This window comes from Pavona decussata, unplaced genomic scaffold (assembly GCF_977016875.1).
Source record: "Pavona decussata unplaced genomic scaffold, jaPavDecu1.1 SCAFFOLD_180, whole genome shotgun sequence".
Taxonomy (NCBI): Eukaryota; Metazoa; Cnidaria; class Anthozoa; order Scleractinia; family Agariciidae; genus Pavona; species Pavona decussata.
Window position 1 is genome coordinate 1,035,001 of NW_028145590.1, and position 15,104 is coordinate 1,050,104.

Here is a 15,104-nt window from a genome sequence, read left to right on the forward strand (position 1 = left end):
CATGGGGGAGGGAGCAGGGGGTATTTCGTGTTGAGTTTTCAAATTCACCCAACAGTTTTGGCCAGGATTGTAGATTATGTATTATAGAACAATTTTTGAAGTATGACATTTGACAGTTCCATTCAGTGTACACTCTTCACGAGAACATCAATTGAAAGCTAAGGCAGCCTCTCTTGGATCCAGTCTAAAATATCCTTGTGGGCTTTGCTTGCAGTTTCTTCCACCTCATTCAGTAGCTCATGGCGCCCTCCTTCATAAACCTAGGAAAGGAAATGCTGTTAAGTCCACATCAAGGATAGTACCCCCTAAAAGTATTTTTGTGCATGTTGTGATAATGTTTGGAAAGTAAATCTGTATATGTTCACGGCTGTTACACTTCGGGAGTATTTAAGTTCGACTCCTGATAGGAGTACTAAGATTGCCTTTTTCCGAGTATGCCTGTGTCACTTACTGAATAATACATCATTCTCGTTTATCCACCAGGCTTAAAATATTCCATCACATTTATTCAATTGCGCATATGCCACACATTGACATTCAAGTCCTAGCAGTATGTAAGACGTTTGTCCCTTGAACCTAGTTTTAATGACCTTAGCTCCCACGCGTCTCCTGTAGCTTGGTGGTAGATCATCCAAACTAGTAATCGGAAGTTCTTAGGTTCCGCTCCAGATAGGCGTACTCGAATTTCCTTTTTCCGAGTACTCTATGCCTGTGTCACACATTGAATGATATAGACCATTCTCAGATCTTTATATCTACCTTTAATGTTTTGTCTGAACTTGGAGAATTGTCATGTAAGAATTGTGAACTGTCTATTTTGACAATCTGGTCATCGTCTCCGTGGATGGCTAGATGTGGTATTGTTAACTTTGGCAAGTTCTTCTGAATTTCATCCATCGCGTCTAACACTGCTGCAGCCCATCCTGCCTTCAAACCCTCATGCCAGTTCAGGGGATCTGAGGAATATTTCTCAACCTGGAATGTAAAATCAGATTTATTTCATACTAAAAATCAAGCTAAAATATATGACTTGTGCAGCGCAGCTGTTTGAGTACAAGGTTAAAGATATTGAAATTGTTTTGACTAGATACCGGCGCTGAAAAAAAATTTTTTTACCAGACATTTCGAGGCTGCTGCCTCTTCTTCAGTGGTGAAAAATACAACAAAAAAGAACGCGCGCTAGAGAGATACTTTGAATCAAAACAAAGCATACGTAGTGTCGCGCGCGCGCTGACTTTGAGAGTTAATTAAAGCTAACGAGGGCTGTTTCACACTGGCGACGGGAGGAACCCTCTGTTCTAGTGTGAACCAAAAAGCGGAGACGGAATAGCAATCGTAAGCTCGACGGAATCAGAATCGCAAGGATCAGAACATTTCCTTTGTATTCCGATTCCACTTCTGATTCCGTCGCTTGCGAACAAGTGGGACTGGTTGATCGGAATCGGAAGCACAAGCAGTAGAACCAACCATTCCCTTTACTCGAGATTTAGAACGGAACGGCTTCCGTTTCTGCTTCCATCGTATTGCTTCACACTAGGTCCAGCAGAAGATTTTTCTGATTCCGAGTCCGTCGCATCTGCGCTAGTGTGAGCCAGACCACTGGGCGAAGTGTCTGATGCCGGGATATCAGTAAAGCTTCTTAACGGCGCAGGTCTACCTTTGTTCGCAAACCAGAACGGACAGCTATCGTCAATGGTGTTTTCGAATGATGTACGGTCTGACCAAGGTTGTTATTTTACAGAATAACACTGACTTGTGTATTCTGTTTGGGCGGTCGGTGTTCATGATAAAATTCTTAAAAACTGATGTCCACTGATGTGATTTGTAATGCGTAAAACTGTTTTTGACAGTTCATGGTGATCATGCGCAGAAGTTGCCTCACCTGTACAGGGTCACTGCTTATCAATGAGGGATCAAGTGGTGGCAAAACTTGGTAAGAGGGAGCAATCCACGAGGCTATTCTCCCTAAAAACGCCTACAGAAAAGAGAATACAACTTAAAACAATGTAAAATCACAGTCTCTGTAGCGCGCAGAATACGATAGACCATTTCCAAGTTGCTTTGAACCTCATTATGAAAGCGAGGCTAAGTGCAAAGTTTCTTGTTATGAAAATTAGTTTTCATTTATATGCAAATTTTACTAATTTTCATATATAAAAAGTTTTTCACCTAGCTGCGCTTTCATAGTGAGGTTCACAGCAACTCGGAAATGACCTATTAGTCGCTTTTGTTCCTGACTTCTTGGATGATAACCTCATTGTAGTAAACATTTCAGCAAAATGTTTAAAAATTCAATGTTGTATCCTACGTTTCTCGATCTTTTCTACTTTTTTAAAAGATATTAATTTAAGTTGCAGAATGTTTAAGGGAAAGGAATTTTATTCCCCGAATTTTAATACTAGCTGTGTGTGTTGGTTTCACGAAAATGCCAGCTGACCGTTTTCTCATTTTTTAAAATATTTGCCCCTTAGAAAACGAAAGGTTTCCATTGTTACGAAATCTTCAGCTAACAGTTGCCGAGGAAAACCTCACAGTTTCTTTACACCTAAATCCGAATTTCTGAGACGACCGAGGCGCTCCGAACAGAAATCCACCGAAATGAACCGTTGTGTGCCCTTGAAAATAACAGTTTCTGTATCGTACAGAAATGATACAATTAGTTACAGCTAATAAAACGTAGTTTTCCTTCTTGCTTCTTGGGTGATAAGTTCATTGTCGTCATCATGAAATATTTTGCCAGCTTCTTAACCTTTATTTTCTTTGAAGGAGAGAGAAACATTTTTCTTGATTCCATAGCGTTATAGCAACAAAAAAATAAAAGTTTGGAAGAATTTGCGATAAGCTTTCTTAGAAACAGTATCTAACTACTGTGCAAGTTCTGGCCCAAACATCTACAACTGTTTATCGTTTCTGTGGACTAAGACATTAAACAATCTTCCAGAAATAGGTTACCGACTTAATCGATGTTAATCATTTCTTTTTTATGGGGAAAAATTCACTAGCCATCTACTTCGATTAGGGTGAAATGGCGCTGTTATATATTGAAGACACCAGGATCAGAGAAAGAATAGGCCACTTTACAGTTGTGTGCTCAGTGACCTGGCCTTGGATTGGAAGCGAGGCTGGGGGTGACCTTGTTTTGATACAAACCTCACTGTTCTTCATATGTAAATGCAAACTAGTTAGTATAAGAAAAGCATGATCTGCATATGAAAAGCAGTGGGGTTTGTATCAAAACAAGGTCTCTTCCATCCTCGCTTCCAATCCAAGGCCAAGTCACTAAGCACACGACTGTAAAATGGCCTATTACATGCAGATGCAAATAATAAATCTTAATACCTTGGCTAATAGCCTCCCTCGCAGACGCTCTTTTTGGTCGTCACGCAATCTTTTGGGGAGTGAAGATTGCGTGACGAGCCAAAAGAACGTCAGTGAGGGAGGCTACTCGGCTGAGGCCTTTATCAGATAGGAATGTCTTACTAGGCAGGGTGTGACCAGTTTTGGATCTACTGTGACACTTGGGGAACTAAAAATAGCTCCTGTGAAGAAATAAGGTCTTTCCATAACAGACAGAATAGCTATTGTTCCGCCCTGAAAATATGAAGGGAAAGTTGACAAAAAGTCAGGTTTTCGTGGCAATTAATTGACATTAAGTAGATTTAAGCTAAGGCTGGGAGGCTTTAAATTGACAAAATAAATTAAATTCAGTTAATTGCTGCGATTCAGTGGGAGGCTTACTCCGTCCAAGAAGACGGCAAAGCCCGGTAGATAGTGTTTTTAACAACTCCTCCCCTAACCTCTCCTACGAAATGTGAGTTTTCATTTGTATATAACCCTACATCTTTAAAGGCCCGTTTACATGTTATTCAGCAACTACGTATTTTGAACGAGCTTTTAGCTCATTAGACGTTACGTAGTCTCCTACGCAGCCGTTCTTAGTGTCGTGACGCAACGCTCCTCCCGAAGCGTTGCGTGACGACACAAAGAACGGCTGCGTAGGAGACTAGACGTTACGTGGATAAATAAACATTGATTGATTGATTGATTGATTGATTGATTGATTGATTGATGGATGGATTGATTGATGCAACTTTTGTTTTTCTCGTGCAAGGCTGCGACTTCAAATCACCCAATGTAAGCCAGCTGCGATTTCAGCGCGATATGACTATTTTTTCTGACAAATCCTGTGACACGCGGCGATTAATCGCGCTGAGATCGGCACTAGTTTAAATGCGCGATTAAAACAACTCCAACTTCAGTGCGACGAATGTTGCATTTAGAAGTGCTTAAAGGGGTGTATCATGGGAGATATGATTTTTGGTCAAAATTCACTAAATTTTAACTTTGAACACTGTGTTACAGTTAATTTCTAAATCACTATTTTAAAGAAATACTACTAGTGATTCTTAGACGAAACGTTGAACCAAAATATAGTACAACCGGCGATTTTTAGTGCGTTACGACAGCGAAAATTGAAAACGTCGGCCCGACGTCTTGAAATTTGAACACCTGTTTTTCTTGGTCATCTGCCGGCGAAAATATTATTGGATAGTTTCTTTGCATTCTGGTAGTCTTTTAATGGAATTTTGTCATTATATCTTGGCTGCTATCAACCGAAAAGCATCTTTTCGATTTTCAACGTGTTACTAAAAATAGCGTGATACTGTCCCTTTAACAACAATGCACAAAAATCCCTTGTGTAAACCCGTCAGTACTTTGTTTCCCTCCTCGACCTTTTAAATCACGGCTGATGCACTTACCATTGAGTGACCAAACATGAATATTGGTATTTCTGTGTATTCTGCTGTGACTTGATCAATGTGTTTAAAAAGATCTCTGATATAAATGCTAAAATCCGACACTTGTGCCCTTTCTCCTTCACTCTTGCCATGACCAACTGGAAAAAATGTACAGGTTTATATTTTAGGCCCTACCCAAACGTATTTTCCTTTGAAAACGCAAAAGATTTTTTTCTTTCCGTTTTAAAAAATTTCTCCGTCCGCATGAAGCGTTTTTGAATCGTATCTGCTCATCTACACGCCTACACGTATCTGTTTTCGTTTGGAAACGCAAGTTTTCAGCCACTTCCCCCGTTTTTGCCTGCCGTCAAGGCGTATTCGATGAAAACGGTGACCGAAAACGGAACTTTTCCAAAAAGATGCCAGTTGAATTCGACCTCGTCAAGTTATCGTTTTTCAATGGAAGGCCAATATTAATCTGTAAGGAAAAAGTTGCGTTTTCAAACGAAAAGGAACGACCTGCTCCATTTGCAACGTCTTACATGGTTGGTCGAGAGGACAAAAGAACGAACAACAGAACAATGCTCCCAACCCTAAACAACAATGCAGGTGCAGGTTATCAGGGTCCAGTGAGACTAGAGCTTTTGACGGATGCAGGTCTACAGAACGCCGGAAAACGGATTTGTGTGGATGGGGCCTAAAAAAAGAAAATACTGAATATAATGGACACAGATCAAAAAAGGATGAATTGAAGCATACATATCATGTATTTTTTGTTTTGTTTTTAATTCCGGTGATGAATAATAATTCCGATGATGAATAATTTTAATTCCGATAATGAATTTCGCTGCTTAATCCTATAACATGTGCATGATTTCTGACTGTTTGCAGAACAGCAATTTTTATGTCAAGTGTAGATCAAGTATTATATCAAACACAAACAACCTTGGGTGTTTTACGATTCAACTTCCAAACACCGAGAATTGGTGGTATTTAATAATCGGATAAATCACAGGAAGTTTCTCAAACCATAATAATTCTTGGAGAAATTCAAAGCAAAACTTCGTCATCTTTTATGATAATTATGATCATGTTCCAAAATCTCTTTCACAATAATGATTTCCTCTGTTTTCTCGTCATGAATTTTTAATGAGTTTGAGATTTCCTGAATCACACTGTGAAAGTCATCAAAGTCATACAATTTATTGTATTGTTTAATGGTGTTTTGGTGGTTGCGGTAGGGGTGAGGGGAGTGGGGAAGTATCAGGGAGGGGAGGTTAGGGCAAATCTATGGTCACGATCGGCATGATTATTAGCGGGGTTTCCAAGGTGGAAGAGGAACTTGGAGAACCTGGGGGGGTGGGGTGTGGGGGGTGGGTACTAACTTTCATGTATAAGCTATAAATGTATGTGCTGTCCAAAAGGATAACATTTTTTTAAAGCCATTTTTAAGTTTGAAAGATCAGATTCTACCTCTTTGGTTCAAAATTGAATGGTTTGACCTGCTCAAAATCTGGGTATAGTTTTCAAGGCATTCGGAGCTGGCATACAAACATAATTGGTTTATTGACATCTTCACACAACCAAGTGAAAAGGAGAAGTAATCAAAAGATATCATTCAACACAAGGTATGAATTTTAGAAACCAGGACTGAAAAACAGGGCCTGGTTGTTTGAAAGCCGAATAACCCTAATCCCCGATCAAAACTTAATTGAGGTTTTCAACTCGCTTGTTTTTAAAAATGCTTTTCAAACTCTAATTTTAAGCTCGCGGTAAAGAGATGTCTAAGTCAAATTTAAAGAACTAAAATCTTTTGGGAGTATCTTTAATTGATTAGCAATTAAATTCTAATCAAAGTTCACATTAACCCAGGATTAGGTTAATCGAGCTTTGAGCAACTGGGACACGTATGGTGAAATATTATGGTCAGAATTTGGAGAACCAGGGAACACTCTCTTACAAAAGAGTCTCAGCAGCACTTCACCCCCCCCCCCCTCCCCTCACCTACCTAGGAAAAAACATTTGAACCATTGCGTGATACTTTGCGATGGGAACTACACGAAAGCAGAAGTTACTGAGGGAGGGGGAGAAATGAAAGTATGGGGGACAGAAAATGGGGAGTTGTCCCGTCTCCCGATAACCCTCACATACCCCGCTACATGAACCCCCCCCCCCCCAACATTTTCACCGACTCACCCACAAATCTCCCCCTCCACGCACTTTTTCTCCCTGTCAATGTGGAATGAAATATTTTGCATATTTGGCAGCCTCGACCCTAGTCCTGTTTCTGCTGTCAGTGCTGAGGGGCCCTGGGAACAAGTAACCCTCTTGTTTGGAGGTTACATACCATGATCTTGACTGAAAGCAAGGTAACCTTGTTCTGCTAAAGCTGTTCCAAGCCTTTCATAACGTGAGCAGTGCTCTCCAAATCCATGGGTGATAAACACCAATGCTCTGCACAAAATTAAAAGATGTATCAATTTTTATTTTTATGAGCATGCAAACACACATATATATATTTAAATCCTAGGAAGCTTTACAGGTCTTTACAAACTGTGTAGCGCCATAACATTTCCATAGCCTCTCTCTCATGGAAGGCATTGAACTTACGAAAGTCATCAAGTTGGTTTCGAACTTGGCAGTTTTGGAGGTGGTAATTTTGACAGGTGGCTGAAAGCTAAGCTTAAGAATGAATATTAAAGAACTTCAGTTCGACACGTTGACTTAAGCTTATTAGGACCTTTAAAAAAAGGAATTATGACTAGAATTATCAGAATTACTTTACATTAAAATTGACTACAACAACTACTACTTAAAGATTGTTAATTCCGGTGTCCTTTTAACGAAATCGACCACAACACGATTATTTTGCAATCCATCTTGGCTTATATGCGACAACAACACAGAGAACAACAACAAGCTTTCGACCGATTGGCCCTCGAAACGCCGGTTTTATAATTGAGAAAGAAATGAATGGCTCAAACATTTAAGCGAAATTTTCATCGAAAGAACTAGCTTAATGAAACAGATCGATGAGAAAATGTCTGGGAAATTCTTTTGAAAATTTTTGAATATATTAACAATATAATTTCAGCTGAACAAGAGCTTTATCATTGCACCAGATTTTTGTACAGAACAAAATAAGTACACCGTTGCATGATTTCAGAATAATTAACTTTAAACCTTAAAACAAATTTGTCATTTCCACCTGTGTTAAGTTTTGTATTCAATCTTGAATGTTCGATTCTTTTCCACTTATTTAAACTTCAAGGAAAGATATATTCGCCCTTTGTACCGAATGTGAATATTTAATCATTCGATCATAATGCTTTAAATCTTTGACCAAAACAAACGCCGATTTCGACCTGTTTTTTGTTTAAGTTTAAGAACGAAGCGACAGCAATTGGCGAAGTTTGATGACATCCGTTTAAAGCAGTTAAAAGTCAGCTGTATGGGCCAAAAAATAAACGAAACGATCTAGAATCTAAGCACTTTATTTTACATGTAATATTAGCTAACATTTGCAGTCTCTCACCTGGGGCGCTTGTCTGTTGGTTTCCAACATTTTGTAAAAATTTTCTTCCCGTTCGCATTTTTGAATGAACTTTCCTCTGTTACAACTTTCTCGCTCATCGTTTGTGTCCGTAGAACAGCGAAAAATCGAGATTGATTAAGTTGTTTAGGTAAAGGTGTGACAAAACATGCTGATCTGAGCGTGATGAAGCGTGCCAAAATATTATGCTGGGAGAAAACAAAGCATCTCATTTGTAATTATGCAAAGATGTAAATTTCGCTCAGTTGTTTGATCAATGAAGTGTAACACCACCCGTCGTCTACATGCGTCGTTAGGAAACGAACATTTGGCGGGAAAAATCATGCTCGGCGAGACGCTCGGCGATGCTCGGCAGGTCGCTCGGCTAGTCGCTCCCCAATCTTCAAGATGGCGGCCGATCATCGTATTTTAAAGGAGGATCATCTTAGCGCCGTACGTTTTCTGCATTCAGTTGTTAGGGGAATTTTGGAAAAAGTTAAGGGTTGTCTTTATTCGAATATTTGTAAGCAATACTTCCACATTTATTCAAGTATATTTATTTGGGTTAAAGTTATAATTAGGGCGATTTTACTAGTTTTATATTTACAATCCGTAAGAGCAATGGTTAGTTTCGTTAGTTTTCCAAACGAAAAGTTCTATCGCCTTCTAGGGTCTTCCTAGTGCTAGGATCTTTCTTCCGCCATGTATAAAAGGCATAAAATTTTAACGCCAAATTTACGTTTTTGACGTTCATGTTTCGGTTCCAGAATGCATCATTTCATGCAACGTCTGCTTCAGACGTTTACAGATAGAAAGTAAGTGTGATAAAGATAGTGGACGGGCGGCAATATGCGAGAGGAACCTTATGTATTTTACTAAGGCAGTTTCCTACATTTTGTTTTGTAATATTATAAATGGGGTGCTGCTTTTTTGCGGAAATCTCAAAGAAGATCTCTGCGGTCCGCTGGTTCAACAAAACTGAGGACTGTATCCTTCCATGTTCTTTTATTTATGATCCAATGTACAATCTTTCACTTTCACAATTTTACAATCTCTCGATCTGATCTACACTTACAATATTGTTCCTTTTTATCTACTTTTTCCGGAAATACACACCCCTTTCGCGTATATCCGAGATTTCCCAAGGGCTTTATTTTGTACATTACAAGTCCATTGTCTATTTTACCCAGACTAATGCAATTAAATGTCTGTTACAACCTGTATTCATGACACGAACTGTTAACGCATTCACCCACGTTACCAGATATTCCCACCCGATTCTTCTCAATTTGCTGTTTATTCCTTGTTACAATCAATCTCTATTTATTTCTATCTATCACCTAATTATACAAGCATATGTTTCACAACAGCTTTCCCTCGAAGAGGAGGACGACAGACAGAGAAACGATAAACAGGACAATGTTAACGGATTTTTGTCACTGATTTCCTATCCACACGAACATGCTTCCCGTAAGGGAAAATGCAGTAAAAACAAACCGGTTTCGTGTACACAGAAGTAAGTACTCGTACGGAGACCGATGTGAAGGCATACCGGTCTGAGTCACCCGTGTCGGTTTCAGTTCTGAAATGAGTCAGACAGGTCTGACATGATTTTTGTAGACCGGTTTCTTGTAAACAGCATAAATATCGACTTTCCTCACCTCAAGTCGGATCAGTGTACTTTCAAAACGGGGACAGAGATCTCGTCGTAAAATATGAAAAAAGACCAATCTGGACGTAGCTCAAGTGTCATTTGAATCCTAAAATGTACTATTCTAAACTAGACAGAAAATTAATAAAACTGATGAAGAATAGTTGTGAGAAAATTTTAACAATTTCATCATATCATCCCAGACTGGTCAGGATTCCTTCGCGTGAAACCTGAACGATACCTTGCTGACACGTAAAAGTAATGGTGTTCTGTCTTAAACACCCTACTAAACACCAAAATCTTTAATTGACACAAGAGACGAGGAGCATCTTCGCGCCTTTCATATGGAAATTCCTTGGATAGTTAATGATGCACCGGCTAGGAACCATTACTACCCTGGGACGAGGAGACGAGTTTTTGTCCTTGATAGTTCCCAACTTCAATATGAATTTAATTTAGCATCCTACACAATACTTCTAGTCTTTTCCCTCTAGCTAGTGAACTATCGGATTGGTTTCAAAAAGCGCAATAGAGCAAATGTTGAAACATAAGTTATTCCACTAAATTTTATAAGTTATTACGCCGAGCACTGAAGTAACTTTTAATACCTTAAAGTATCGATCCACAACTTGTGAGCGTGACTTTTTTCACGCATTTCTCTGGCCGTGGTAATTTTGAGCTTCTGGGGTGCAAATTTGAAATAAAAGATGATGGTTAAAGTCGGTTGGAAAAAAAGGAGGTCTTAGAAGTCACATAATAAAGTAAATGCGCAAATTAACATATGTGTATGATTTTTAAAAGTTTAAACTAAAATGGCCTCAAATCAGCAACAGAAGCAAACAGACAATAAGCAATACACGCAGAAGCAAAGTATTTCATTTTTCTTAAGAAGTTTTCCAGTATTTCTACCTCCTAAACCCGATCGTAAATATTCCCATACAAACTCTTATATTTACGCCGTGACCACTATAACGCAAGATGACCATCGCTCACAGCTTGAGCTTGCCGGGGTCACCTGTGCTTCGACGAAGTCTGTGATGCCCTTTAAGGAAGCCGGTCTCTTCGTTCCTTTAGGGTTATTGAGTATGCGAATTCGCGGCACTTTAATCGTACGGCGTATGGTAGCCGGTCTACAATCTCTCTAAGACCATCTGGGTTGTCTAACCGATTCTCTCTTAGGGTGTTGCTACAACTGGTTAGTAAGATAGATTACTTCTGGAGTTCTATACAATCTTCAGGTCCAATTGGCTGGTCATCATTAATTTATCACACGGTCCACATAAGAGAAAGCAGTCTTGTATGGTTGTCAATACCTCTCCGCTGAGAGTTTTCTGGCTTCATTGTATCCTCTGTTTTCTCTCATCGCTAAACAGCTTCGCACGAGATCTTGCACTTGAGCGCTGGTATATTCAGCGGCAGAACAGAGGTAATAAAGCCTGGCACCTGAGGGTGGAAGTACTTCCTTTTAATATCCTATACAAGTTTTTGCCGCCCCAAGGGGTAATGTTTTGGAACCGTTTTTGTCTGAAAACAGGATAGATTTTAACCATTAGAGGCTGAAAACGAGTATTGAAAAATCACATGTTTTGGTTTGGGATTACCCCTACCAAAAATTCCAAGAAGTATCCCCTCACTGGGGTCTTAACTCTCTGCATATAAAGATTGGAAACCTTAAATTCTAGTAAGTGCTACTAGTTTTACCAATAGAGAAAGAGCGCATGGGAGTGATCCAGTGTCATTTTAGCGGGAAAACGAGATAACCGTCGTCATTTTACAACGAGTTTTTGTAAGAACCGCGTGATCGCGTCTTTTGGAATCACAAAAGGGCTTAGCTACCATCATTCAAAACAACTGCGTCAAGTTCGTCGTTCACAAAGCGTAAAACGAAGCTTCCTGGTATATCTCTTCTTTGTACTTCGCTAAGAACTTGAAGTCAAATCTCGTATTCGTAGTCGTACTCGTATCAAAATCTCAAGGTCTTTAGTAACCTAGCAACGCGTTTGAAAGTTCAGGCGTTTACGCGCATTCGCATTACGTGAGCTACAATGAGTTTGATTGGCTGTCTTGCGCGTGATTTTTCCTTCTTTATTATGTCACAATTCAAAGCTCTTTGTTACATACGAATGAAACATTGGTAAATAAATTGAGATGGGAAGTGGTTTTAGCTCGTCTAAAGGATGGAACTAGGAAGTTAAAAGGTATTTAGTACGTTTGAAAGTTCAATTATGAGCCGCTATATATTAGGGGACGGCTGGAGAGAAAGGTGGAAATTGAGCCTGATACTTTTATTTTTTTTTAATTTTTCCAAATAATGAAGCCCTTCATTATATAATAGCACAATTCGCTGAACGTAGTGAATTAAATTTAAGTGACAAACCGATTCCACGCTGAACTTTGCAAAAATGTGACTTTCGTATACAAAGCGTACATTTCTTTGTAGAAATCACGATCTTTGAATTTTTAATTCACGAGTTTTAATCAGATCCTCCATGAAGCTTCATTAAGCTTCACATTAAGTTGCTAAGTTCAAAGCGGCGGTTTTATTTTTAATCTATTTTTCATTTTGCTGTCTTTTACCTGGAAAAACTGCGAAATAAATCAAACAACGCGGGCGCAAAATTCAACCGCGCGTGCTCGCGTCACATGACGTAACAACGGATCTGCAGATTGGTTAAGTGATGCGCGCGCGTTTTGTCTCCTTTGTCACGTCACAAAAGGAAGTTTGCAGTTGCGGAATGAAAATCACTCAGTTGAAAGGTGTTTTTGTGAAGAGAAAAAATGTTTGGTAAATGAACGGAAATGAGAGTACTTCAGTTCTTTGAAAGAAGAGTGGACGGGCAAAAAGAAGTTTAAGGCGTGTATGTACCTTTGTGGCTTTTTAAATCTTTTATTTGAATTTGTTACGGTAGACATAAATTTGCGCACTTTGAAATGGCGTCTTCACACGACAACTGGACTTTGTAAACTCGTTTAGTCAAACACAAGTTGGTGAGTGTGAACGCAATACAAACAGCTACGTTACGCTTTGAACACTGCACGAAAAAACGCCTTTGCGCAACATCAAATGTGTGGTCAAAGAATGTCAAAGGCCACCTTTGATTCGAATCACAGGTGACAAAGGCCGCATTTGATTCACGTGCGTCAAAGGTGGAGTCAAATTTGATTCGAATCAAAGATGTTTGTAAAGATATCACATATTTGATCCACCTTGATGCGCGTCAAAGGCGGAGTCAAAGTTGTACTACATTTGACATCACCTATTTGATTTCAATTTGACGCGCGTCAAAGGTAGGGTCAAAGTTGTTAATACATTTGAATTCACTTTTGATTCGAGTCAAAGGTGTATGCAAAGGCGTCACATATTTGACGTATTTCTAATGCGCATCAAATGTGTTGTCAAAAATGTTATTATATTTGACCTCATCTTTGACACGATTAAAAAAAGGAGCAAATCCAATTTTTCGTGCAGTGGAAGAGAAATAGAACTAGTCCTTTACAAAGACATTTTTGTGTTTTGAAAACTTGTATTTGGACATACTTGATTAGAAACAACCATATTAAACCAAACAGATCAGAAAGTTACCGACACATTGTCACCATCAATCTCATGCTTGTGGCGATTACTGCCTTTGGTGCTCGCCCATGAAATTCGTATGGACAAGAGAGGAGTGCCTTCCTTTAAAGCAAGTAATGTCGGGCTTACAAAGTAAGAGCATCGAAGGCAATTTCACATTTACTTTGATTTTGCTTTAATACGCTCTCTGATTGATTAGAAAAAGTCGTGCCACTTTCTCAACCAATAAGAAGCAAAACAAAACCAACCATGACTTGCTCGCACGCGTTTTCCCGCGCTTGACGGCGGTTACATCGGATATCTGATTGGTTCATTGCATTGTTTGTATCTGTTGTGATTGGCCAAAGAAATTACTTTGGCTTTTGATTTACGACGCTCTCTTGAAATCTTGCTCTACGTTTCTGCATTGTCTGGTTTGCCCATTCTTTGGTTTGTTCCTTTGTTAGTTCGTCTGTTCGTTTTTTGATTGAACCTGGATCCAGCGAGAGTAGCGAATATCTTGGAGTCATTCTGCTTCAACTGTAATTTCAGTAAGAGCCACTGAAAGTAGGGAAACGATATGTTAGGAAGTTAAAATGCCCTGCAATAACAAATTTAAACATAAAATTTTCAAAATGGAACGGAGTGCTATAATAACGGCAATCGATTTTTAAAAAAGTGCTTTCCGCTTAAGTGTTAAACCTTCTCTCTCTAAATATACGCTAAAACAAAGGCTCAGAAATGTACGCACGTTAGCTAGCAAGCATGAAAATTAGTAAGGGGTAGGTACTTTTGCCACACGCCTCCGCCAACCGCTTTCCAAAGCGTGAACTTTCGAAAAACTTCAGGCCAAAGTAGAATAATGAAGTGCATGAGGAAACATATTAAACAGTGCAAGTGCAATAGAAGCGGTACTTATTCTACAGTTCAAACATAATTGCGATGTTTTCGTGAAGTGTTTCAACTGTTAAATTGTGAAAAAAATTAAGTAACTTTACGGTGAAAATCATACGAAAATCGTTTGGATAGCTCCACTCTCCCAGCTGAGCACTTTTTTCTTTTGTAAGAATATTCCTCTAAGACATAGCAGAGCTTGTTGGAATTTGATTGAATTGCAAATTATATGCTAAACTACCCTGCTCACTTTCAATTGTCGAATGTCAACGAAAGAAGAAAGCGCAAAGCCGCTCTGCAAAGTTGGTTTTCTAGCTTTGAGTTTTCTATTTTCTGAGTCGTTGCCACGTTAAATCCTTGTTGGCGTTCTTCTTGCTGTTAGAAACCACTGAGGAAAGAACGAAAGGACGAAATCTTCAACAGACGATGAAGAAGGCCTTGTGAAATAAACACGTGGACACGATGCTGGACAACTTTCCAACAGAACGTCGTCATTTCCTTGGTATTTTGGCACACAATTGCTGTCCTCTTATTAACACTTTAATGAAGTTTGTGATCCATATCGATAGCAAAATTACTGCGCGATAATATTTAAAAAAGCCTGTGTAGATCTTATCTAAGCCACAAGTTAGTCACCACTTTGAAATTAGTGCCGCTTGTGAACGTTTAGTTGACTGTTAATTATTTAAAAAAAAAATGCCAACAGAAACTATAAACACATAACATACAGACAGT

General features: G+C 39.1%; 3 protein-coding genes across 4 annotated transcripts in view; 2 read left to right on the forward strand and 1 right to left on the reverse strand.

The window, feature by feature from the left end:
• The window catches only part of LOC146463138 (uncharacterized), a 21,096-nt gene extending 17,893 nt beyond the window's left edge, over window positions 1-3,203 (forward strand). Inside the window, exon 13 of the mRNA XM_085084765.1 lies at window positions 1,851-3,203. The gene's annotated coding sequence lies outside the window, so the exon portion shown is untranslated. The remainder of the gene's footprint in view (window positions 1-1,850) is intronic.
• LOC146463141 (monoglyceride lipase-like) overlaps window positions 1-8,566 on the reverse strand; it is a 10,020-nt gene extending 1,454 nt beyond the window's left edge. For both annotated transcript variants that reach the window (XR_014856959.1, XM_085084777.1), the window contains exons 1-7: window positions 8,275-8,566; window positions 7,087-7,193; window positions 4,761-4,897; window positions 3,481-3,591; window positions 1,883-1,975; window positions 760-975; window positions 1-260 (exon numbers count right to left, since the gene is read on the reverse strand). The exon at window positions 1-260 is cut by the window's left edge. Coding sequence is in view for 1 of the 2 variants with exons in the window: in XM_085084777.1 (XP_084940903.1) it covers window positions 159-260; window positions 760-975; window positions 1,883-1,975; window positions 3,481-3,591; window positions 4,761-4,897; window positions 7,087-7,193; window positions 8,275-8,504 (996 nt within the window). In the remaining variant the exon portion in view is untranslated. The remainder of the gene's footprint in view (window positions 261-759; window positions 976-1,882; window positions 1,976-3,480; window positions 3,592-4,760; window positions 4,898-7,086; window positions 7,194-8,274) is intronic.
• A 3,986-nt stretch (window positions 8,567-12,552) lies between these two features.
• LOC146463142 (lectin-like) overlaps window positions 12,553-15,104 on the forward strand; it is a 65,785-nt gene continuing 63,233 nt past the window's right edge. Inside the window, exon 1 of the mRNA XM_085084813.1 lies at window positions 12,553-12,780. The gene's annotated coding sequence lies outside the window, so the exon portion shown is untranslated. The remainder of the gene's footprint in view (window positions 12,781-15,104) is intronic.